Source organism: Otolemur garnettii, unplaced genomic scaffold (assembly GCF_000181295.1).
Source record: "Otolemur garnettii isolate 467f Iridium unplaced genomic scaffold, OtoGar3 scaffold00043, whole genome shotgun sequence".
Taxonomy (NCBI): Eukaryota; Metazoa; Chordata; class Mammalia; order Primates; family Galagidae; genus Otolemur; species Otolemur garnettii.
Genome location: NW_003852438.1, coordinates 5,517,575 through 5,543,468, shown reverse-complemented (window position 1 = coordinate 5,543,468; position 25,894 = coordinate 5,517,575). Strand labels below are relative to the sequence as shown.

At 48.8% G+C, this 25,894-nt stretch overlaps 1 protein-coding gene across 1 annotated transcript in view; it reads left to right on the top strand.

Annotated features, from left to right (window-relative positions):
* Nucleotides 1-22,323, top strand: part of POU6F1 (POU class 6 homeobox 1) — a 25,670-nt gene extending 3,347 nt beyond the window's left edge. Inside the window, exons 2-11 of the mRNA XM_023513594.1 lie at nt 6,642-6,800; nt 8,260-8,455; nt 12,609-12,730; nt 13,579-13,804; nt 14,324-14,577; nt 15,216-15,344; nt 15,933-16,136; nt 19,267-19,408; nt 20,197-20,365; nt 21,400-22,323. Coding sequence (XP_023369362.1) covers nt 6,753-6,800; nt 8,260-8,455; nt 12,609-12,730; nt 13,579-13,804; nt 14,324-14,577; nt 15,216-15,344; nt 15,933-16,136; nt 19,267-19,408; nt 20,197-20,365; nt 21,400-21,745 — 1,836 coding nt within the window. The 5' untranslated portion in view covers nt 6,642-6,752 and the 3' untranslated portion in view covers nt 21,746-22,323. The remainder of the gene's footprint in view (nt 1-6,641; nt 6,801-8,259; nt 8,456-12,608; nt 12,731-13,578; nt 13,805-14,323; nt 14,578-15,215; nt 15,345-15,932; nt 16,137-19,266; nt 19,409-20,196; nt 20,366-21,399) is intronic.
* The last annotated feature ends 3,571 nt before the right edge of the window (nt 22,324-25,894 follow it).

The window sequence follows — 25,894 nt, the reverse complement described above, 5'->3', positions numbered from 1 at the left end:
AAAAAAAAAAAAAAAAAAAAAAAAAAGAAAGAAAGAAAGAAAAAGAAATTAGATTCAGAGAGGTTAAATCAACTGTTCTGTGCCCAAGCTAGTATTTGAATTTAGATTTTCCTTGAAATCTTTACTCTTGTTGCTTTTTGATCCTCAACTTTCTCATCTATAAAATAGGGATAATAATAGCTAAGTCATTGTTCTTAGTGTTTTGTTTGTACAATAATTTCAAGGCAAACTCTAAGATTTACAGGGCCAGGTGTGGTGGCTTACACCTGTAATCCTAGCACTCTGGGAGGCCAAGGCAGGTGGATTGCCTGAGCTCACAGGTTCAAGACCACCCTGAGCATGAGCAAGACCTCATCTCTAAAAACAATAGCCAGCATTGTGGTGGGCGCCTGTAGTCCCAGCCTCTTGGGAGGCTGAGGCAAGAGAATTATTTAGGCCTAAAGGTTTTGAGTTTTTTTTTCTTTGAGACAGTCTCCCTATGTGGCATCACAGCTCACAGCAATCTCAAACCACTGAGCTATGAGCACCGGGCCTTAAGCCCGAGAGTTTGAGGTTGCTGTGAGCTATGACGTCGGCACTCTATCAAAGGCAACATAGTGAGACTCTGTCTCAAAAAATAAATAAATAAGTAAAAGAAACTTGGCTCAGCGCCTGTAGCTCAAGCAGCTAAGCCACATACACCAGAGTTGGCAGATTTAAATCCAGCCTGGGCCACCAAACAATGACGACTATAACCAAAAAATATCTGGGCATCATGGTGTGTGCCTGTAATCCCAGCTACTTGGGAGGCTGAGGCAAGAGAATCACTTAAGCCCAAGAGTTAGAAGTTGCTATGAGCTGTGATACCACAGCACTCTACCGAGGGTGACAACTTGACACTGTCTCAAAAAAACTCTCAACCACATTGAGTCTTAAGGGAGTGATAAAATCACAGAAATGTGTCTGAGTGAAACGTTGGAATCTCATAAAACAAGTTTTCCTACATAGGACAAGATTCTTCATACATAATACTTCCTGTCCAAAGCACATGCCTCCCTGGGAACTAGGACCACACAAGCCTGCACTAGGTCCCCTTCCTGCAGACCCTCTAGCACCTTCTATCTACCCATCCTGACACTTACTTGCTGTACTGTAGTTGCCTTTTTAGTTCCTTGACCCCCACATTGGATTGTAACCTTCCCGACAAAGGTGAGAAATGTGCTTTTTCCCATTGAATTTCCAATGCCCAGCACATTAGTAGCCACTGAAATATGTGTTGAAAAACAAAGGATAAGGCATTTCAGGATTTCTTCAGGAGAAGGCACGGCAGGCTACTCTAGGGAGTTGCTTGGCATTTCCCAAAGCTCCTCCTGGGAGGAAAGGGAGTTGGAATGTTTCCCCACACCCAAAGCAGTTCCAGAGAATGGCAGGTAGAAACAGGCCCTCTGGTGCGTTCTTCCCAGCTGAAAGACCTGGATGGCCTTCGATGTCACTGGATTCTCAGGTTGTAGCAAATGCCTCAGCACCCGTAGTTCATTTGCCCCCAAGATGGCTGGGTTTTTAGATGTTATCACAGGAAAGCAAGGGATAAGTGAACCATCGGATAGGCAACCAGGATGCCTTGCCAGGTCTGATTCAGGTGTTTTTCAAACTCAACTCACTGGAGAAAGAAGGGAAAGGAGACGGCTCTGGGTGGACTCTGCCACCCACCCCAGCTTTAACCAGAGCAGCTCTGCTGTTATCTGTGTATGTATTGGGATTTGGGGTGGAGACAGGGGCCTCTTCTCTTGAAACAGACGGTTGATTGTCTCTCCTTGCTAGCCACTGGGCTGCAGACACTGCTTAGCGTCAAGGGCTCAAAGAAGGCCATCCATACATGCTGTTTATCCTAGTCATCCGGGGAATGGTCAGGAAGCAAACAGAAGATAGCTATCTCATCGCTGAAACCAAGCCACAGCCTGTTTGGAAAGGCTTGAAAAATTGTGGAAAATTCCTGGCTAGGAGACGGGAGCAGGTACGGGAAAGTGCAGAGATACTAAGCAAGGGGAACACACAGGGCATAGCTCAGAGCCAAATGCAACGTGTCTGCGCATTAGAGAGATGTATATATCACATGCGTGTCTCTGGTGGGAGTCATCCATAGGTAAGACGAAGTAAGACAGGCAAGGGAGATCCAGGGTCTGGGACAAGGGAGATTTTTGCCTCTGCTCTGCCAGGTTTTCTGGTAGACTAATGTCTGGTTGGTGGGTTGGAGTGGTCCTACGTGTGGCCAGAGGCTCTGACCCAGGACTGATCTTGCCCTGACACAAAGGACCAGACACTGAGGACCCAGGTCCATGTAGCTCGTGGAATCTCGAGGGTGGAATATCAGAATCACCCAAGCCTTGTCACTGCTTAAATCCCCTAAGAACACAGTCACAAGGTGGACACTTACCCTAGCTTAGCACTCCTTGTGAGTAGACACAGTGGGCTGCGGGGAGCAAAAGGCCACAACAAGACTTTGAGCAGGTTTTAAGCCCCTCTTGAGCAGACGCCTCATTGCCTTACAATGATTAACTACTACTGCCTCTCTCCTAATTTGGAATTGAAATTCTTTTCCCCATGAAATGTATGTATTAAGTAATAATGGACCCAGATCCATCTTGCACACCTTTCCTTTCTATTTTGTCTCTTCCTCCTATTTGAATTTGCAAATGACTTGCTAATTGGTTTGTAAATATAACAACTTCACAGCTCATATCAATTCCAGAAGTGGTGGTAAATTGCCAAATTCTCTGCAAAATCCATGGAAAACTCCCATGTACAAAATTGAGGAAGGGTAGGCGACACCCAGGAATGAGGCCATAGCTCCAGGGAGGCAGGCTCACCAGTTCTCCCATCAAATTCCTCTGCTCTTCTACTACCCCCCTGTACTACCTATAAAGAGAAGCTCCCTCTCCTTGAACTCCACTCTAGAAGGGATAGGGAAGGAAGAGGAGGGAAGGAATGTCATTCTTTTCCTTGCTTGGTTGATCGGGGAACACTCCACCAAGGGGTGAAGGTGCTAACACCCCAGGAGGATCCAGCAATTCCACTCCTAAGTATATACCTAAAAGAATTGGAAACAAGTGTTCAAAAAAATTATATACAAATATTCAGGCTCGGCACCTATAGCTCACCCAGCTAAGGCGCCAGCCACGTACACCTAAGGTGGCGGGTTCGAATCCCCAGCCCGGACCCACCAAACAACAATGATGGTTTTTTTCCAAAAAATAGCCGGGCATTGTGGCGGGTGCCTATGGTCCCAGCTACTTGGGAGGCGGAGGCAGGAGACTCGCTTGAGCCCAGGAGTTGGAGGTAGCTGTGAGCTGTAATGCCACGGCACTCTACCCAGGGGGACAGCTTGAGGCTCTGTCTCAAAAAAAAAAAAAAATTCATAGATGCACTATTCACAATAGTCAAAGATGGAACGACCAAAATACCCATCAACTAATGAATGGGTAAACAAAATGTAGATATCCATGCAATCAAATATTATTCAGTCGTGAAGGGAATTAAGTTCTGATACATGCTACAAGGCGAATGAAACTTGCGAACCTTATGCTAAGTAAAAAGAAGTCAGACAGGCTTGGCGCCTGTGGCTTAAGTGGCTAAGGCGCCAGCCATATACACCTGAGCTGGCAGGTTCGAATCCAGCCTGGCCTCCAAACAACGGCTGCAACCAAAAAATAGCTGGGCGTCGTGGCGGGCGCCTGTAGTCCCAGCTACTTGGGAGGTGGAGGCAGAAGACTCGCTTGAGCCCAGGAGTTGGAGGTTGTTGTGAGCTGTGATGCCATGGCACTCTACCCAGGGCAACAGCTTGAGGCTCTGTCTCCAAAAAAAAAAACAAGTCAGACACATGTGTGGTTCCTCTCAGATGAAATATCTAGAACAAAGAAGTCCATAAAGAAAGCAGAGGCCAGGCAAGGTAGCTCACACCTGTAATCCTAGCAGTCTGGAAGGCCAAGGCAGGTGGATAACCTGAGCTCATAAATTTAAGACCATCTTGAGCAAGAGCAAAACCCCATATCTAAAAATAGCCGGCTGTTGTGGTGGGCACCTGTAGTCCGAGCTACTTGGGAGGCTGAGGGAAGAGAATTGCTTGAGCCCAAGAGTTTGAGGTTGCTGTGAGCTGTGATGCTACAGCACTCTACCAGGGGCAAAAAAGTGAGACCCTGTCTCAAAAAAAAAAAAAAGAAAAAAGACAGAAAGCATATTAGTGGTTTCCAGGAACTGGGAGGTGGCAGTGGATGGTGACAGCTAGTGGATATGGAAATATGGAATTTCCCTTTATGTTTCCAGAAAACATTCGGGAACTAGCAGTGGTAGTTACACAACATTGTGAATATACTAAGTTCCACTGAATGGTGCACTTAAAAATGGCTAAGATGGTGAATTTTATGGTATGTGCTTTGCATTAGTCTGTTTGGGCTGCTGTAACAAAACCATAAACTGGGTGGCTTATAAACAACAGAAATGTATTTCTCAGAAAAACTGGAGGCTGAGAAGTCCAAAATCAGGGTGTTGGTGTCTGGTGAGGACCCACTTTCTTATAGACAGAGCCTTCTTGCTGTGTCCTTAGCAAGAGGGATGAGGGTGTCTCTCGTGCCTTTTTAATAAAGGTACTGATCTCATTCCTAATCACTTCCCAAAGTCGCCCTCTTTTTTTTTTTTTAGACAGAGTCTCATTATATTGCCCTTGGCAGAGTGCTGTGGCGTCACAGCTTACAGCAACCTCAAACTCCTGGGCTGAAGTGATTCTCTTGTCTCAGCCTCCCAGTAGCTGGGACTACAGGTGTCCAACACAACGCCTGGTTATTTTTTTTGTTGCAGTTGTCATTGTTGTTTAGCTGGCCTGGCCAGTTTCAAACCCGCCAGCCTCAGTGTATGTGGCTGGCACTGTAACCACTGTGCTACAGGTGCTGAGCCCCAAGATCCCCATCTTAATACCATCACCCTGGGGATTAGAATATCAACATATGAATTTAGGGGGTAGAGAGTGGGGGACACAAACATTCAGACCAAAGCAGGGTTTTACCTTAATAAAAAACAATAGTTGCTGGGCACTGTGGCTCACCCTTATAATCCTAACACTGTGGGAGGATCACTTGAGCTCAGAAGTTTGAGACCAGCCTGAGCAAGAGTGAAATCCCGTCTCTACTAAAAATAGGAAAAAATAGCCAGGCCTGGTGGCGCACAATGGAGGTCCCAGTTACTGGAGAAGCAGAGGCATAAGGGTCTCTTGAGCCCAGCAGTTAGAGATTGTTCTGAGCTATGATGACACCACTGCACAGCCTAGGTGACAGACAGAGACACTGTCTCTAAAACACAAAAACAACACCAAACCCAGGGAAGGGAGAAGGGTGGGAAAGATGATTCTAGAACACCTCTTGGAGCTTCATTTCCTCATCTGTAACACGATCATAATAAAGCCCCTCATTTTGGATCCCCTATTTCCTAGAGGTATGAACGTTAATTCCCTTCTTTCCCATAAAAGTGGCCAAACCGGCTCGGCGCCTATAGCTCAACCGGCTAAGGCGCCAGCCACGTACACCTAAGGTGGCGGGTTCGAATCCCCAGCCTGGACCCGCCAAACAACAATGACGGCTGCAACCAAAAAATAGCCGGGCGTTGTGGCGGGCGCCTGTGGTCCCAGCTACTTGGGAGGCGGAGGCAGGAGACTCGCTTGAGCCCAGGAGTTGGAGGTTGCTGTGAGCTGTAATGCCACGGCACTCTACCCAGGGGGACAGCTTGAGGCTCTGTCTCAAAAAAAAAAAAAAAAAGTGGCCAAACCTATATGACCCCTTTATTTCTTACAACTGTGGTTTGTGGCCCCAGCCTAACTACCTGTGCTCATGTGGGTTTTGCCCAGTCCTCACTGCATGTGGCAGGCTGTCCCACCTCCAGAGCTGATTGCGTGGGGTCCATGTACTGAATCAGACTCTCTAAAGGCAGTTTGTGGAAGGGGCCTAGAGACCTGCCTTTCTAATATGCTCTCCAGATGATGAGATGCATATTAACATTTGAGACCACTGTTTTAATTTGTGCCTTTACCATCTCTTTTAGGAAGTCTGACCAGATTTGTCCCCTGAGAAACACTCGCTGTGCTCCTTATGTGTGTCTGAGGTTCTGAGTGTCTGGGTCTGATTCTCCTTAGGTTCTCCTGTTTGACCAGAAAGGAAACCCCCAGGAACAGATGCCTGGCTCTCGCTTTCCTCTTGTTACCCTAAGCACAGATGGCCCTGGTTCTTCCTAGCATAGTAGATTCTACAGCATGCTGTCAGGAGTGTAACCTTTTTTTTGTTGTTTCTTTGAGACAAAGTTTTACTCTATGCCCTGGGTAGAGTGCCGTGGCATCACAGCTCACAGCAACCTCAAACTCAGGCCCAAGCGATCCTCTTGCCTCAGTTTTTTCATTTTTAGTAGAGATGGGGGTGGGTGGGTGTCTCACTCTTGATTAGGCTGGTCTCAAACTCATAAGCTTAAGCGATCCACCAGCCTCAGCCTGAGCCACCGTACCTGGTCACAGGAAGTCAAACGCCTTAGTTTCAAAGTTCTTAGAATCCTGTTCTCTTTACTTCTGCAGATATTTGGGAGAACCTAGCTTCTCTGTCTTCCTACCATTCTATTTCTGACTTTCCTAGATGGTATGGAAATTGCATTACTGTGTGGCGTCAGCCTTTGCTTTTCCAATCCCATCTTACCCAGGATGCACTAGGTGTGGGCTGGCCCCCACCCTACCCTGACAAGTGACCATGGACCCTGGAGCCGGGCCAGAGTCATCTCTGACTGTCAATGAGCAGGTATCTTCTGGGAAGGGTGGAGGTGGGGGTGAGGGTGATGCACTGAGGGGTGTGGGCAAGGGAGGAAGACCCCACAGAGTCCCTCAGTGTCTCATGCCAATCTTCACGGTCATGTCACCAACCCAAAGGTAGTTGCCAGCTAGGACTTCTTAGAGGTTGAGTTTGGAAACTTGAACTGTGACTTTAAAAAGTGAAATTAAAATGTACAAATATGTGTAAGTTTACCTGGGGAAGGGTTTAGACATCAGGTAGTTTGCTCTTTCGCTTTTCTTCCTGATTATACATATAGATATTCTAGTTTTTCAGCAGTAACTATTACTTATGCCATTTTTAAAAGGAGAAAAAAGATCAACCTCTCTTAAAATGTAATTGGAATGGAATCCTTCCTATATCAAATTCAAGTTAGCGAGGAAGCTGCTTTTGGGGATTTATTATTTCACTTCTACTCTCCTGAAGAGTCACTTTGTCACTTCTTTTCAGCACAGTCTCTGGCTGGATCCAATTTTCAGACTTAAGGAGTGTGTTGGGAGAGTGGTTTTGGAAAGAGGCCAAATGCAGGGAAGGCCTGACACAAAGCTTTTTAGTGTACAGAGTTTGTCTCTAAATCCTGAATGGCCCAATTGGTAGCTTTTCCATGCTGAGGACAGATAGCAAAGTGCAGGGTATGTGAGCAGGGAAAGACCAAGTGTCCTGAGGAGGCCTGGGGACCACCTGCATCACTCGGACATGGAGAGGAGCCTCTTGAGGACTGCGTGCACCCACAGCAGATGGCATGGCTGGAGCCACAGCCCCAGACTCAACACTCCAGGCCAGCAATGGGGCAGGGCAGACAGGGAGAGGCCGTATCTTTAGGAATCTGGACCCTTGTTTCCAGGAAGTTAGCTCGCAGGGAAATTCAGAGGCTTTACCCCAGGGTTTTGGAAATAAAGGAATCATCAGCTTAGAAGTTACTCAGCGTACATAGCATTCATTTTCCACCCTTTTGTCCTTGGGGAACTTCCACATGGTTTTAAGGGAAATGAGAAGGGATTTGCTTCTTGGCCCAGCTTAAGCTGTGGCTACTGTGTGAGGAGTCCTCACAGCCAAAGTCCAATATCCTTGCCACCAAGGGGACATCCTTTCAAGGTTGTGGGATAGGCCATCTATCACTCCCAGAACTGAGTCCAAGAGCAATCAAACAGAATCATCTCCAATGTGGTTTGGGTCTATGGGATTTTATCCTGCTCCATCAGGCCCTCTCCCTGTTACTAGGGCCTGCTTCCTTCTGGGAGCTCTTTCCCTGGAATTGGGAGCTGCAGCCTGCCCCAGGCTCTGGGATCTTCACATAGCACACAGCCCCAGGCCAGGAGGTCTGCATCCTGAAGTGCCCTCCTCCCTCCACCCCAGTCACACCCACAGCTGCTGCCCCAGGGGCTGTGCCAGCCCCTTCCCCCAGCAGCACCCCATGCTCTGTTTGCAGGTCATCGTGATGTCAGGCCACGAGACCATTCGAGTGCTGGAAGTTGGAGTGGATGCCCAGCTCCCTACTGAGGAGGAGGGCAAAGGACTGGAGAATGTGGCTGCCGAGGGCTCCCAGAGCGGAGGCCCTGCTGAAGCCAGTGGACCTGCTGGTGAAGCTGGGCCAGACAACCCAGAGTCCTCTGCAGAGGCAACTGGTACGAGGCCATCGCTTCCATCTGCTATTACTCTACCTAAGTCCCTTCTGTGATTCCCTGGGTGGTGGGGCAGCATGTGTCCCTGGAGCCCAAAAGGCCTTAGCGTCTTGTCTTCCTGTCCCCTGGACAGCCGCTGGCCACAGCCTGTACTTCTGGTCAGTTGCCAGGGCTCCTCTGTACTCCTTATTCCTGAACTTTAGTTCTAGGTTTAGCCACCATCGGACCTAAACTGGGATGGGTTAGGGGAGGTGGAAGAAGATTGGCAGGGCTCAGTTTACAGGGTTGAATCAATCTTGGATCTCAGCCAGACCCTCAGGCCCAGTGCAGAGAGGACTGGATACTGCCAGCCTTTCTAAATCAGTTCTTTTTGTAGTATAGCTAGGAGGTCCAAGAGCTGATGATGGGCGGGCATCTTACCTACATCAGAGGAAGGATGCAGATGAAGACTTTGCAGACTTTCTGTTCCTCCTCCCAGCAAATGTACATAGGTGCTACCCTTGTCCAAAGAGAACCTTAGAACATGACTTGATTCTCCTGCAGATAGCACTGAGATACCCAGAACTGGTCTAGAGGCTGAGCAGAAGTACTGTTCTCTGGCCACAGGGCACCTTTCATGGACCTTCCTAGGAAGCCTTGGGCTTCCTTTGCCAGGTTCCCAGAAACATGCAGTTCATCTCCTCTGGCCTTTGCTGTACTCCCCTTTTCCTTAGTCTGGAGATCTGGGCTGGTGGAGGTGGGCCAAGAGAAACCAAGAAGAGAGCAAATGAGAAAAGATAAACTTTGGAGAAATAGCAGCTCCTTAACAAGAAAGCTACATGACTTCACATTACTTGCTCTGCCTGCATATCAGCATGCAGACTCTTTGGGATACTAATAGCCTGAGTTATTGCTTTCCCTTTGGAATAAAAGACAATAACGAGAGACATGACCATTTTTCCCTAGCCTGGAAATGCTCTGCCTCCATGTCGAGGTCAGGTTGAATCATCACCTGTCTCCAAGGGGCACTGCCTTGCAGAGCAGGCAGAGGAGATAAGGACTCTACTATGTCTGTGCCACCCTTTCCCTTCAGCCACGTGGGATGGATGGAGCCCCTTTTCACAACACTTGGGAGGTTTCTCGGGTTTATTCACAGTGTCCCAACTTCCCTTTTCACCTTTTCATGCATCTGCCATGGCTCATTTCCTCTGGTGCCTCAATTCTGCTCCTTTTCCAAACCTGCTGTCAGTAATGGATCTTAAATCAGATATTTACACCTTAGCATAAGTGTTTCTGGTGGAGTGCATCTTCTTCCAGAGCTTTGTGTATTTAAGCCTTTCACGAAAGCCTTCTTCGTAATGGAATTTCAGTCATTGTCAAGCAGGTGAAGGGGGTATTTTGATGGTGCCACCTAAGAAGCTACCAGCTTAGATTGGTGGAAGCTTTCTAAGTGTGCAATAGTATTAAGAAGGGTTTCCTCTTATTAAAACAAAACTAAGTAATAGGAAATTTTTTCAGGATGAAAAAAGGATCTAGTGGTTTGTGTCACTCTAAATTACTATCCAGTCTTACGTATATCCGTACATATTTTTATAGTTGTGGCCAATGAGGGTAGACTACCTATTATGACACCACCATATTTCATATGCCCATTTCCATCATTGACATAGATTCACGCACCTGCTTCTAATTTGGGTCATTGTAAAAATTGTCTGGTTTTTCATTCTCATAAACAGTGCTGCTTTGAAAGTCTTGGTATTGGTCCATTAATTTTTTTTTCATATTCTATTTATTTGTTTATTAACAGAGAGGGGATCTTGCTATGTTGCCCAGTCTGGTCTTGAACTCCTGGGATCAAGCTATCCTCCCCCCTCATCCTTTCAGGTAGCTGGGATTATAAGCACACACCACCACCGCACCCAGCTTAACAAACATTTTTTTTGTAGTGTATTTACTGAAATTCCTTTTGAAGAGAAATTAATTATTAACACAGGAAGAAGTCATCACATGAAAAAGTACAAAGTCTTGCTATCAATGAGAAGAAAAATAATTGACTTTAAGATACCACATATGTGATAACCCAGACACTAAATAAACAGCAAAAAAACCTAAATTGGGTGGTGCTGTGGAGAAATAGCTACATTGTTGATGGTTCTGTGATTTGGTTTAGTCTTTCTGTACAGTCTGGTAGGAAGCAAACCAACCTCTAAATGTTTGTGAACCATTGGACCCCATGGTCCTACTTTGGAAATATACCCTAATAAAATGAATGTTTAATTTCTTAAGATGGTAAGTTTTATCATTTATGTTGTCACATTCCCATTTTCTCACTTTCCTTTCTATATTTCATTACATTTTGTCTAAAAAGATATTTTTTTAATGTTCATATTTTCAGATTATCCTTAACCCGTGACTTTTTTCCCCCCAGTAGTTAGAAATGTATCTTTCCTCCACAGAGGAGATAATCTTTCCATTTCATTTTCCTTTGCTGTTTTACAAGGCCTCTCCTGTTGTATGCGTGTCTCTTTGATCCTTAAACTGCCTAGGTTTTATCATGTGGTGCTTTGAATAGTATAGTTCTGGTCTAGTTTGAAGCCCTCCCCAATTAAACGAGGCTAGGACTGCAGGATTAGATGAAACCCTTAAGGTTATTTGATTTACTGGTTCCCACTCTTGGCTGTGTGCTGTATCACAATAGAACTTCAAAGAAAAAAAGAAGGAGGGTGGCACCTGTGGCTCAAAGGAGTAAGGTTCCAGCCCCATATGCTGGAGGTGGCAGATTTAAACCCAGCCCCTGCCAAAAACCCTCTGTATTTGGGGTTGTCGATACAACTCATCAAAGAAAATTGCCTAATATAAAAATCATATATATGGTAATAATTTCCCTCTTTTTGTAGTCTTCACAAGACCCATAAAAGATTATATTTTTATTACTATTTAAACAAGTGATTGGGTGGTGCCTGTGGCTCAAAGGAGTAGGGTGCCAACCCTATATGCCAGAGGTGGTGAGTTCAAACCCAGCCCCGGCCAAAAAAAGTACTCAACAAGTGATTAAATTTAGTCCACGCAGTGAGCAAGAGTTCACGTGCGTTCTTTTATACTGCTGGATTTTGTTGTGCATCATTTAAAACATTTTGTATGTTTCTTCTTATCTGTGTATACAGAATGTTCTTGAATAATGTTCATTTGTCAGGAAAACTGTGAGAAATAAACAATGTGGATATTGTCTGTTTATTTAAAAAAAAAGAAAGAAAGAAGGAGAAGAGAGGTACCTGGCCACCACCTCCTTCGGTAGGTCTAGATTAGAGCCTAGAAATAGATGCCCAGCATTGTTAAGAAGTGGCTCATCTGGTCCAATATAAAGACTCCTTTTAATGTCTCACCATATATTAAATGATAACCCTTCTTCTCACTGTTGTGAGGCTGTGCAGAGGTTCCCTGGTGGGGGCACCCCAACACCTAAATAAGCTCAGATAACAAGAGGTAAAAAGCTCCATTTCATGGGAAGTTCCTTTACAAGTTTACAGAAGCTGTTTGTCTTCTGACTTTAGACCTCAGGGAATGGCAGAGAAAAGCTGCTAGCCAGGAGAGGCCCTAAAATCCTGCAGTGTGGTGAAGACATGTCCAGTTTTCAGGGACTGTTACTTCCAGGGCTTTACTCTTCAGGAACCTCTGTCCCTTCCCCAAGCCAACAGCTGCATCCAAACAGTAGCGGGAAGGTGGGGTGAACAATGATTCAGTTGCTGAATGCGCCAGGGTTAGCTGCTGCCATGGGGCTGGCCATGTGGACAATTCCTACAGCAACCACGGCTGCCCGCCCGGGACTAACCGCTGCTTCTCCTACACTTCTCCTTCCTCCCTGACACGTTTGCTCCAGGCCCCTCTACTGATTATGTGACAAGTCCGATAGAGCTAGGAAATGAGGGGCTAACATGCAACTGCATAGCCTGCATTTTCTTCATCTAGATGTGGGAAGAGGGCGTTTTACCTTCCAGATCTGGAAGGGCTCCCCAACCTCCTAGTCTCACTGCCAATAGCAGTGGGGAGCTGCCTCCTGGACCAGGGAAGGAAGTTGGTTTGGGGATTATGCAGAAGTATAACGTGGGTTCTACTCTGATGACCCTCCACTCACACCCAGCTCACTCCTTGTCCTTCTTTCTCTCAATGCCATGTGAAGTGAAGTCACTCCCGGGGATCCCTCTGAGCTCTGCCCCCACCATTGCCACCTTCAGCCAAGCCCCAAGCCAGCCTCAGGCATCACAGACCCTGACACCACTGGCTGTGCAAGCTGCCCCCCAGGTAAGGGCCACCCTGGGGAGCTGGACAGAGGGCAGTGGGCAGGAGAGAGGCTTGGGACAGCCAGCATGGGTTGGCCGTGGGATCTGGGAACTTCATGAGGCAAAACAGGGAAGGAGCTGTGGCCTGAAGGGAAGGAATCTCCTAGCAGGCACCCCTAGCCTCACCTCTGCCTGGACCAGGCCCATATGGAAATGATCTGTGTTTGCCAGGTCATCGCCTTGAGTCTAGCAAGAATTGTAGAAATTAACATGAACTCTTTCATGCCACCAGAGTTTCTGTTTAATGACAAATGAGTGAATACCCTTGTCAGCTCCTCCTGTGGCTGCCTGGAAGAGTTAATGAATTACTTGCAGAGCCCTGATTTAGAGCCAGGGAGCAGCCCCCCAAGCACTCCAAGGAGCTGCTTCCAGGATGCTGCAGGCATCCGGAGCCCCCATGACCTTCACCGCACACACCCATCTCTAAGTCATTGAGTCAAGGGTGTCTTCTGTCAGAGCCTCTCGGAGGCCTCTTGTGGGTCCCTGATCACTTGGTTCCACTAGCCTCTGCACCCTGTTCCTTGGCCCTGTGGGCAAGAGGCCTGTACGCCCTTTACAGTGCTGTGAGCAGGGCCAGGCCATCCTGAATTTGGGTGGCTTCTCTGAAGGCAGGATAGTGGGTCCAGGCACCCCCTCAGGTTTGGGGCTCCAGTGTGGGCTTGGCTCTCCCACCCTTTATACGGCCTTTTCCCTATTGCCCTCAGAATGCTTTGTTTGTGCTCAGCTGGGTCTGAGAGACCCAGTGTTTGCTCTGTCAATGTTGATTTTTTACTTTTTCTTTTCTTTTTGAAATCTTGTTTGCTTTTGCAGGTCTTGACTCAGGAAAACTTAGCCACAGTTCTGACAGGAGTTATGGTTCCAGCAGGGGCAGTTACTCAACCTCTTCTTATCCCCATCAGTATTGCAGGTCAAGTGGCTGGTCAGCAGGGGCTGGCCGTGTGGACAATTCCTACAGCAACCGTGGCTGCCCTCCCAGGACTGACCGCTGCTTCTCCTACGGGGGGAATTTTCAAGCCACCTTTAGCCGGTCTCCAAGGTAACAGCAACTCTTCCTAGGACTGCACCACCAGGCCCCCTACCACCCTACACCCCTGCACGTTGCCATGTCGGACTCAGAACCTGCAGCCCGCCCAGGGTGACTGCCCTGGACTCTGGATCTGATGTCTTGGGCATCCAGCCACAGAGCCACTGCATCAGCTTGGGACTCTAGGCCGTGACACCATGCTGGCCCAGCAGGCCTTTCTTACTTCAGCCAATTGTCTTGAGACTGCCCCTCTCCCCCAGTGCCAGAACTCACCCCACGACCAGCCTACTGAGAAGGACTGCAAGAAGATTCATCTGGTTTTTGAGCCTACACCTCTCCTGGCCCAAGGGAGGGGGGGTTGAGAGATGCTGGCATGGGCCAGCCCTTCAAGGATCAAGGGAATCATGGCTGCCTGCTCCCCTTGCCCACCGCCCTGACCCCTCTCAATCTTGTGCCAGATCCCTTGGGATTGGAGCTGATCTGGGCTATGGCTAGGCATTTGAGCACCTCTGTCTCTGCCTTGCTCCATAGCAGCTGCTGTGCTGAACACCGCTCTCCCGGCACCCGTACAAGCCGCCCCACCAGTACAGGCCTCGTCGCCGGCCCAGTCCCGGCCACCGGCCCAGCCCCAGGCGCTGTTCCAGACCCAGCCGCTGCTGCAGACCACACCTGCCATCCTACCGCAGCCCACAGCTGCCACCGCTGCTGCCCCCACCCCAAAGCCAGTGGACACACCCCCACAGATCACTGTCCAGCCTGCAGGCTTCGCATTTAGCCCAGGAATCGTAAGCTGCTGCCTTCACCCAGGGCTGACCAGGGATGGACTGAGTCAGGCCAAGGGTGGAACTGACTTGCCCCACAGTGGAGAACCAACCCCCTTTTTCCACCACATCAGCAGAAATGGGCTGTCTCTGTGGCCCTCTCCTTGAAGCTGTCAGCCCACCCATCCCAGATAAAAGCAGACAACCCCTGCCCAGAGGGCTGGGAAAATTCTCCAGAACCTGACCACTGGACCAGGCTTGGAGGGGGGGATGATGTCTGGGGATTGTAAACTTGTGAGTTGTCACTAAGGTGCATCTAGAGGTTTATAGCTCTATGCTGGTGTCATCCAGTGTGGCTCTTGGCTTGGCAGTGGGAGCTATTAGGTGTGACTAAGATCACGTCAGCCTCTCCAGCTTGGCCCTTCTAGACCCCACCCCCAGGTCTGGCCTGAAAGATTAACCAGAATTATTGTTCCGTGACTGTGGCTGTACCCTTCCCTACTGACCCCTGCATCCCTAGTCCTGGAAACTATTCAGCCAATGGACATGGGCCTGCAGCCCACAATCACATGTGCCCACCCCAAAGCCCTCAGTCCTCTTCCCTCTGCCTGGGGCTCTTCTTACCCACTGCCCTCTGAGCAAGCCTCTTTCTCCACCTACAGATCAGCGCTACTTCCCTTGGGGGACAGACCCAGATCCTAGGCTCCCTCACCACAACTCCTGTCATTGCCAATGCCATTCCCAGCATGCCGGGGCTCAGCAGCCAGATCCTCACCAATGCTCAGGGACAGGCAAGTAGTCAAAGGCAAGGCTGAGGGGTGGGGACTGTGGAGAAGCTGGCAAGAGTTGGCCAGAATTTGGGCTAAGTGTCCAGGAAATTCAGCATATCAAGGGGCAGCCTGCGTCTCCTGTGTTGAGGCTCCTTGCTGCATCTGGGCCAGGCAGGGGCATAGCCGCCCCTCACCCCGCAGGTGCTCGCCCTAGTTGGGGTTTTCATTTATGGAACACCCATTTTGTGGTGAGGCTTTGTGCTCGGTGCTTTCTCACACATTATCTCACTTTGTTTCGAGTACGAATCTATTAGATGGCGATTTTTATTCTCATTTTACAGGACAAGAGGTTCTGAGGTTCAGAGCATTTAAGCCACATAGCTAAAATGTGGCAGAGCAAGGGTTTGCGTCCAAGTCTCTGAATCCACACCCAGACCTACTCCTGCTCCTCCACAGTGCTGAGGGTAGAGTAAAGGAAGTAGCCGCTGGGCTGTGAGGGCTAAGTGATTTGTCCAAGTTAGTCTCTTCCCCTGACAGTGTGAGGATGTGGGCTGGGGGTGGAGCTGGACGCTACTCTCACGCCTGGGGTCCACACCTTATTTCCCCCAGGTTATTGGAACACTTCCGTGGGTAGTGAACTCAGCTAGTGTGGCAGCCCCAGCACCAGCCCAAAGCCTGCAGGTCCAGGCCGTCACCCCCCAACTGTTGCTGAACGCTCAGGGCCAGGTGATTGCGACCTTGGCCAGCAGCCCCCTGCCTCCACCTGTGGCTGTCCGGAAGCCGAGCACGCCTGAGTCCCCTGCTAAGAGTGAGGTACAAGGGCTGGGGAAAGGGGTGGAAGGAAGGACAGTTAGCACAGTCTGGTATGGGTGGCTTCCCTCCAGATGGCTAGGCAGGACAACATTTTCTGAAACTCCTAGGAGAGCGGGCTACCTCTCAATGATGAGATCAGGCCCCAGAGTAGAAGGGGACCTGGGGAAACAGCACCCTGCAGCCCCTACCCACACACACTGTACTTCAACCTGGGCAACACAGCTAGACCTTGTCTCTAAAAAGGCGGGGTGGGGGTGGGGGGAGGTGAAGGATGAGTGGGCTGTGAGAGTGCTCTACTTTCTAACTTTATTTATTTTTTTCTTTAAAATGGGCTGGGGAGCGCCCACAGGGCTGAAGGGGCAGAGCTGGCACCTTTAGTGAAACAAAGTTGCACTGTATAGATGAAGGAACCGCTGAGCTACAGCCAGCCCTCCACCTTCTAACTTTAGGCAATGTGCATTTAAAAAAAAAAAAAAATCCCAAGAACTGGGCTCTGGTTTAAATCCTGGTCACCTGTTAGGAGACAGTTTAAACAGTTCTAGCAAGAGACAAAGAGCTTTGAACTAAGGCAAAGGCCCTGGGATGAAGAAGAAATGAACTTGAGAGCTACGGGGTGGAATACAGAGAACAGGACCATCCTGGAGTAACTTGCACTGCGTAGAAAGCTTTAAAAAAAATCATATGAGACTGAGTGTGGCGGCTCATGCCTATAATCCTAGCACTCTGGGAGGCTGAGGCGTGTAGGCCGCTTGAGCTCAGGAGTTCAAGACCAGCCTAAGAAAGAGTGAGGCCCCATCTCTACTAAAAATAGAAAAATTAGCTGGGTGCCTATAGATCAGCTACTTGGGAGGCTGAGGCAGGAAGATCACTTGAGCACAGGAGTTTGAGGTCGCTGTGAGCTATGCTGACACCATGACACTCTAAGCTGGGGCAAAAGAGTAAGACTCTATCTCTTAGTATTTTTTATTTTATTTTATTTATTAGTATTATTATTTTTTGAGACAGGGTCTCAAGCTGTCGCCCTGAGTAGAGTGCCATGGTGACACAGCTGACAACAACCTCAAACTCTTGGGCTCAACAGATCCTCTTGCCTCAGCCTTCCTAGTAGCTGGGACTATAGGCACTGGCCACAACTCCTGGCTATTTTTTTCAGATGAGGTCTCACTCTGGCTCAGGCTCATCTTGAACCACTGAGCTTAGGGCAATCCACCCACCTCGACCTTCCAAGTGCTGGGACTATAGGCATGAGCTACTGCTCCCTGCTATTTTATTTTATTTTTTATTTAGTATTATTTATTTTAATGTAATGACCAGAGCTCAGAGTAGTGAAGAGATATAGATTTTGTTTGTTTGTTTGTTTGTTTGTTTGTTTGTTTTGAGACAGAGTCTCACTGGGTCACCCTCAGTAGAGTGCTGTAGTGTCATAGCTCACAGCAACCTCAAACTCTTGGGCTTAAGAGATTCTCTTACCTCAGCTTCCCAAATAGCTGGGACTATAGGTGCCCGCCACAACGCCCAGCTATTTTTTTTTGGTTGCAGTTGTCGTTTAGTTGGCCGGTTCGAACCTGCCAGCCTCAGTGCATGTGGCCAGTGCCGCCATAACTACTGTGCTACAGGTGCCGAGTTGAGATATAGTTGTTTTTTTTTAGAGACAGAGTCTCATTTTGTCACCCTCAGTAAACTGCTGTGGCATCACAGCTCACAGCAACCTCCAGCTCTTGGGCTTAGGCAATTCTCTTGCCTTAGCCTTCTGAGTAGCTGGGACTACAGGTGCCCGCCACAATGCCCGGCTATTTTTTTGTTGCAGTTTGGCCGGGGCCAGGTTTGAACTCACCACCCAGGGTATATGGGGCCAGTGCCCTACTCACTGAGCCATAGGCGCTGCCCAAGATATAGTTTTTCATTGTTGTTTTTGTTGTTGTTGTTTGTTTTGTTTTGTTTTGTTTTTGCAGTTTTTTGGCAGGTGCTGGGTTTGAACCCGCCACTTCCGGCATATGGGGCCAGTGCCCTACTCCTTTGAGCCACAGGTGCCACCCCCCTGTTGTTGTTTTTTGAGACAGGATCTTGCTCTGTTGCCTAGGCTAGAGTGCTATGGTGTCATCATAGCTCATAGCAACCTTAAATTCCTGGGCTCAAGGGATCCTTCTGTTTCAGCCTCCCAAGTAGCAAACTCCAGGATGGTCCTGCGCACAATACCACACCTGGCTAATTTTTTCTATTTTTTGTAGCAATGAGAGTCTTTTTATGTTGCCCAGGCTGGTCTCAAACTACTAGCCTCAAGCAATCCTCCTGCCTCAGCCTCCCAAGGTGTTAGGATTGATTACAGGCATGAGCCACCACATCCAACTACCTTATTCTTTTTAATATCTGCCCAGTATCTTTTTAAAAAATTTTTTTAATTTGGTTTTTCTTTCTTTTCTTTTTGTTTGAGACAGAGTCTCACTATGTCACCCTGGGTAGAGTGTTGTAGCATCTCATAGCAACCTCAAAGTCTTGGGCTCAAGTGATTCTCTTGCCTTAACCTCCCAATTAGCTGGGACTACAGGCACCTGCCACAACGCCTGGCTATTTTTTGGTTGTAGATGTCACTGTTGTTTGGCAGGCCTGCCCTGGGTTCAAATATCCGGCTGGGTATGTGGCTGGTGCCCTAGCTGCTGAGCTACAGGCTTCAAGCCTCTGCCCAGTATCTTATTTTAGAGAGGTCCCAGAAAACATCTAACCTTTCCCTATTAATGGGCATTTGGGGCCTAGGAGTCTCCAGGATCAGGTTTAGCCATCTCCTTTGACAGCAGATGTTTGAGAGCAGTTATCTAAGGGTGAGCATGTGTTGGGGCTTTGAGTAGCTGCACTGAACCTTTCTGAGCCTCTCACCTGCTTGTGTCTCAGGTGGCTGTGAGGCTCCAGTTTGGTAGGGCATGTCACTGTACTTATTTAGGATTGTTCCATCGTTATTGTTGGGTAGGTGCTAAGAAAGAGCTTTTAGTCTTGATATTTGATAAAGCAAAAGTGGGAGCATCCTGGGTAGATGAAAATTTCATGCCCATTCTTGCCCTGCCTTTGGTCCATCCAGGGATTCTAAACCCCTGAGCCTGGCGGGGGGAGTAAAGGCTTGTTGTCTTGCTTCTCATAGGTGCAGCCCATCCAGCCCACATCAGCTGTGCCCCAGCCCGCTGTGGTCATTGCCAGCCCAGCTCCAGCAGCCAAGCCGTCTGCCTCTGCTCCCATCCCAATCACCTGCTCAGAGACCCCCACCGTCAGCCAGTTGGTGTCCAGTAAGTGGCTCCTAGCGGAGAAGTGTGAAGAAGAGGGAGAGGCATTTATTTGAGTTTCCCAACCTCTTCAGATGCTGCTTTCCTTAGCTAACTCCCTGGGGCCCAAGGGGAAGGGCAGAGGCCCAATGCACAGACTTGGCTTTCTTTTTTTTTAGAGACAGAGTCTCACTTTGTCACCCTCAGTACAGTGCTGTGACATCACAGCTCACAGCAACCTCCAACTCCTGGGCTTAAGTGATTCTCTTGCCTCAGCCTCCCGAGTAGCTGGGACGACAGCCGCCCACCACAACGCCTGGCTATTTTTGTTGCAGTTTGTCTGGGGCCGGGTTTGAACCCACCACCCTCGGTATATGGGGCCGGCACCCTACTCACTGAGCCACAGGTGCCCCTGAGCTTGGCTTTCTTATTCCCTTTCCTGTTGAACTGGATTCTGGCATGATGATGGTGGAGGCCACTTAGTTGGCTGTTTGAGAGGCCAAGCCACTGGTTGTCTCTGCTGTGGTCTCTCAATTTGAGGAATGTGGATGGCCAACAGGTGTGTTTGGGGCTAGGCATAGGGAGAGTGGGAGAGGGTCAGCTGTTAGAGCTGGAAGAACTTGAAGGTAGACCCCAGAGAGGCTACTTTAGGCCCCTTTCCCCCGAGCCTTGCTTGTCTTGGGGACAGGGGTGATGTGGGTCTTAAGGGTGCCTTTTGCCAGATGTCCTCACTTCTGCATCAGTCCAGACTGATGAACCAAATAAACTGTGACAGTTCATGTCTTACACACTCATCCCTCCCTCTGGCCTAGAGCCACATACTCCAAGTCTGGATGAGGATGGGATCAACTTGGAAGAGATTCGGGAGTTTGCCAAGAACTTTAAGATCCGTCGGCTCTCCTTGGGCCTCACACAGACCCAGGTGGGTCAGGCTCTGACGGCGACAGAAGGCCCAGCCTACAGCCAGTCAGCCATCTGCCGGTGAGTGGGCTGCCCAGGAGAGGATCGGGGCCTGCTTGGGTGTCTGGTGCCATTTAACACTCACTCACGGGGACCCAGGCATCTGGCCGCTTTGCATATTCCCCCTTGCTCCTGCCGCCTTCTCCTTAGCACAAGGAAAATTGTGCTAAGGGCAAACACACCTACACCTGGGGTAGCCCGTCTTTCTGGGGCTCTGAGAAGTTTAGCCTCCAGTCCTGAGCATTCATACAGACTTCTTCAAAGAACTCAAGACTTTAATCCATTTAGGAATCCTATCAGGAAAGGGGTACAGCTTATAAAATTAAACATTAATTAAATAAAATTAAACTTCAGTTCTGTCTTCGCCCTTAAGTATAACCCACCAAACCCTGTCATGCTCCCGTCTCCCCCTCTTATAAAGAAATATAGTTGATTTTTCTGTGTGCAGCTAACAAACTAGTTTGGGTGCCAGTATCAAAGGAGAGGATAACTGAGAGTTTCCAACAGGGATAAGTGCATGGCTCAGGGATGGCCAAAAGGTTTCACCTGCCTGCTAACTTCATTGACTAGACCCAGAGTGACTATTAGAGTGCCTGCGGTGCCATGTGAGAATTCTGTTGCCACATCCAGGCTCAGCAGGAAAGAGCAGCTCGGGTTGTGAGTGATCTGCGTTAGAATGCGACAGCAGGGGGCAGCACTCATGACATCTGGAGGCCTCTCAGGATGACCCCTCAAAGGCCTCCACTTACCTAGGGGAAAGTTCTGGGATGGTTGTTCATGCAGTAGTGGCACTGTTGCATCGCACTACTGCTGGAGCTGAGGAGCTAAGGCTGGGAATGGTCTCCCTGTTAGGACCTGGGACTCTGGAGAGTAAGGAGGAGTCTGGGCTTGGTCAAGCTGGAGGGGCTGTAGTGGAGGTGGTGTGGGTAACCCTGGGGACAGTCCTGCCAGGTTCCAAGGCAGCAGCCCCTTAAGGACACTGCTTACACCTGAGTGTGGGGTGTGCTGAAGAGACCAAGACTCTCACTGTCACTTTTTGGGATGGTTGCCTGCAGGTTTGAGAAGCTGGACATCACGCCCAAGAGTGCCCAGAAACTGAAGCCGGTGCTGGAGAAGTGGTTGAATGAGGCCGAACTCCGGAACCAGGAAGGCCAGCAGAACCTGATGGAGTTTGTGGGAGGTGAGCCCTCCAAGAAACGTAAACGCCGCACCTCCTTCACTCCCCAGGCCATAGAGGCTCTCAATGCCTACTTTGAGAAGAACCCACTGCCCACGGGCCAGGAGATCACTGAGATTGCTAAGGAGCTCAACTATGATCGTGAAGTGGTACGGGTCTGGTTCTGCAATCGGCGCCAGACTCTTAAGAACACCAGCAAGCTGAATGTCTTTCAGATCCCTTAGGGCTCAGCCCCCGGCCCTGCGTCCAGCACTTTGTACTTGTCCCTTGGCTCCCAGCTGCAGCCACTGCCAGGGCAGCACCTGCCCTTTTGCCACGTGCAGCTGTGTGCGCCCTAGGTCATGAGACTCCACCGTGTGCATGTACGTCACTGCCTCCTTCTCCCCCACCCCCCACAACATGGGGAAACCTGAGGGGCCCACATGGGAGCTCCAGGCTTGGGCTGGCTGTGCAGAAGAGGAGTGGTGGTGTCACTTAGAGAAGCACTTTGCTAACATGTTTCTGAAGGGTAAATTCTGGTTGGGAACCAGAAAGTCCCTGGCCCTGGGGCAGGGCTGTAGCAGCTCCTAAGGCCATTAGCTCTTGCTTTTTTGCCATTCCCCTTCCAGCCCTCTTCTCCTTTGCTCCTCTGTGTTAGTGTGGCAGGTGTGACACCTCATTCAGTGGAACTGCAGCCTCCTGCTGCCCCTCCCCCACACTTGACCTATAGGCACACTGTCCCCTAGAAAGGCCCCAGGAAATAAAATTCACCAAAGTGTGATGTGCTGCTTAGAAGGTCAGGCTCAGGCAGCACCTATGGCTCAGTGGGTAGGGCGCCAGCCCCATATACAAGGGTGGCGGGTTCGAACCTGTCTCCGGCCAAACTGCAACAAAATAATAGCCAGGCGTGTGGTGGGCACCCATAGTCCCAACTACACGGGAGGCTGAGGCAAGTGAATCGCCTAAGCCCAGGAGTTGGAGGTTGCTGTGAGCTGTGATACCATAGCACTCTACCGAGGGTGATAAAGTGAGACTCTGTCTCTAAAAAATAGATAAATAAATAAATAAGAAGGTCAGGCTCAAAGTCTGCCTTGACCTCAAGGTCAGAACATTCCCACAGCCCTGGGGCCAGAAAATATAATCTCTCCCACCTCTCCCTGGTTCTACTGAGGGAACAATTGCACTAAAACCAACCTGTTTGTAATCCATGTTGGAAGGAAGTGACAGTGAACTCTACTTGTTCTGGAGTTGTCCTGGATCTACAGCAGGTTGGGAATTTAAAAAATAAGGCCATCTTCCTAGATTTTAATTTAATCTCATCTATGGCCATTCTTCCCACAAAAAGAGTGTGGGTTAAGAGAACTTGAAGCTGGGAAAATCCCTGTAAGCAGGCACCTCTGTAAAAAAGGAAAAAAAGGAATGCTGACCTTCCCTTTCTCTTGTCCCACAACCACCCCCAACCCAGTCCTGGGGCCTTCTCAAAGGGAGCAAATTAAACAATCAGTCTGACAGCAAGGCCCTGGGGAAACATCAACGTCCTTGGGAGAGCTGATGACGCCCCTGACTTAACTCTAATTTTCTTTGTAAGTCTAAGCCTTGGAGACTGGAGGAGAAATCTCATTTTGACCAGAGACTTAGACCATGTATGTGTATAAGCAACCCCCCCCCCGCCCACTTCTTGCCCAGTGCCCCTTGAGTCAAGAATAGCCCCGGATTAGAACAGGTTCTGCCTCCAGGGGGCAGGGGGGTGTTGTTATGGTACATTCGGGGTTGGAATCTCATCTAAGCTGTTAAGTGAGTTTCCAGCCTCACTGTGCCTACCCAGTCCCTAAAAATCAGTCTGTGACTCCAGAAAGTCAGGAGAGAACTCAAGAGATTTGTTTAGATGGTCCCAATCTTGCTGTGTAGACTGTCCCTAAAGGGGTCAAGCACCCCGTCTCTACTCTTACCCTTCCAGAGCTTCCTCTCTAGCAATCCCTCTCTACTGCTCTCACGTGACTCACCCAGGCACGAGCACATCCCCACTTCTAGCCTGGATTCCTCTGCTGTGTTATGGTCTTTCCTTCCCACTTCCTACTGGTCACTTCCAGGCCCTGAATGCCAGCATGGCCACTCCCTGCCACTGAGCAGGGGAGAGTTGTGTGCAACACTGACATATGCCTCGCAGTATTTGGGCCAGCCAGACCCACAGAGTGTAGTGGAGGTGATCACAGGAGAGAACCTGTCTCCCGTGGGAAGGCTCCATGGTCTAGTTCAGGGTTATCAGCCTGCCTCACCGAGATTACACATTCGCTTGAGAGAGGTGTTGTAAAGTTTTCAGTAAGAATAGTCGAAGTGTTGGAGTTTGTAAAGGGTTCAGTGACTTCCCTTCAAAAATTAGAGATATGCAGATTGTCATGCTTAAACACTTGCATTCAGACATGCTTTCTTGTTTGGGAGACACAAGTGGGTCACAGCTGCCACCCTGGGAATAGCATATAATCCAGGGTGTGTCTGTGGTCGCAGACATTCCAGAGGACATCATTTATCCTGTGTCATGGCAGGAAAAAAAATCATGAACCACTAGCCTAAATTAGGCCTGGCCTCTCTGTCATCTAAATATGTCTTTCCAAGGCGAAGCTAGAATTAAATAATTTTCTTCTCAGCTGGAAGGATGGGTTGGTCTTTCAGAGGAACAATATCATGGGCAGAATATTTGCAGGCTGAATTCCCCAGGCAGGGGGTGCAGGATGTCCTTCAAGCATATCCAAAGCAGAGCTCACTAGCCTACAACCCTTGCCCTTGCTCCTCCGGCCCCCTGGGAAGCAGCTGGGGCCTCAGCCACTCATTCTTTTTGTTTTTTAGGGAAGCATTAGGCTGTAAAGGGAGTTGATATAAATTTCATTTTGAAAGCATCTTTCTGGACTTAAGCCAGAGCTCAGTTGGTCCTTTGCCATGGAAAGAAAGGAGAATGGACAGACAACGTTTAACTGTGTATAGTTTTGTTTGTTTCATTTCAAATGAAAGACCAAAACTTTCTATGGTCTGGTGAATCAGCTGGGGCCTTTGACCGTGCACTAACCATGGCATTTTATCTAGGTGGAGCCCAAGGAACAAATTCAGCCAAATGGACTAAGGAACACACTTGAGTTTGTAATGCAAGACCCTGACATATTTATGTTCTTGGAAATCTAGTCACCTTCCTGTACCCAGATTTTCTTTCTGTGTCATAGGCCAGGCTCCTGAGGTTCTGAGTGTCTCCAAACATGGGGCCAAGCCTACAGAGGGCTAGAGCGAGGATTGGGGAAGGGAGAGGAGAATGGGGGAGAAGCACCTGATGTCGTTGTGTGGAATAAACAATATTTTTTCTTTTGTACTGGTCTGCTTGTTTCTTGTTCACGTCTCAGGGTGGAGATATAAGGGAACAAATTTCAGAGCCCAGGGAAGTGGTAGGAAGTGGCTTTTGCTATGAGCTTGCAGCCTGGAAAATTCCAAGACAAGAGGGCAAGGGTCAGTGCCCTGGATATCCACGTCTGAAGGCCCTGCTTGAATCACGCAAATCTTCCAGAGGGCTCAGGGTCTGCAGGGCCAAGAGGGTATGTCCTTCCTCCTTTTAGACCACTCTTCTGGACCTCTAGGGCCCTAGAATTCTCTACCATGCCTACTTCCTGGACCCTTTTCTCTGAGTCCTAAAGACAGAGAGACTATGCTGTTGGTACACACACCTGTAGGTTCAAGAGGTAGCTGCCTTAGTCTGTTCTGGTTGCTATAGCAGAGCATCTTAGACTGGGTGGCTTATAGACAAAAGAAATGTGTCCCTCACAGTTATGGAGGCTGAGAAGTCCAAGATCAAGGTGCTAGTAGGTTCTGTGTCTTCCTCATATATGGCCATCTCTACATTGTAATCTCATATAATGGAAAGGCACTCTAAGGCAGGGTGCGGTGGCTCACGCTTATAATCCTAGCACTCTGGGAGGCTGAGGTGGGTGGATCCCTTGAACTCAGGAGTTTGAGGCCAGTATGAGTAACAGTGAGACCTTGTCTCTACTAAAAATAGAAAAACCAGCCAGGAGTCAGGAGGCATGTCCAATCCCAGCTATTAGGGAGGCTGCGGCAAGAGGATTGCTCAAGCCTGAGAGTTGGAGGTTGCTATGAGCTATGAGGCCAGGACATTCTACATAATACCCAGGGTGACAGAATGAGATATATATGTATCTCCTACATTCTACCCAGGGTGACAATTGGAATGTACATATACACATACAAACACACAAAGATAAAAAAATACAACAACACAAAGATTAAAAAAATACAAACAAAAAAGGCCAATATGGCATAACAACTATTTGCACAGTACTTACATTGCTTTAGGTATTTTAAGTAATCCAGAGATGATTTAAAGTATATGGGAGGAT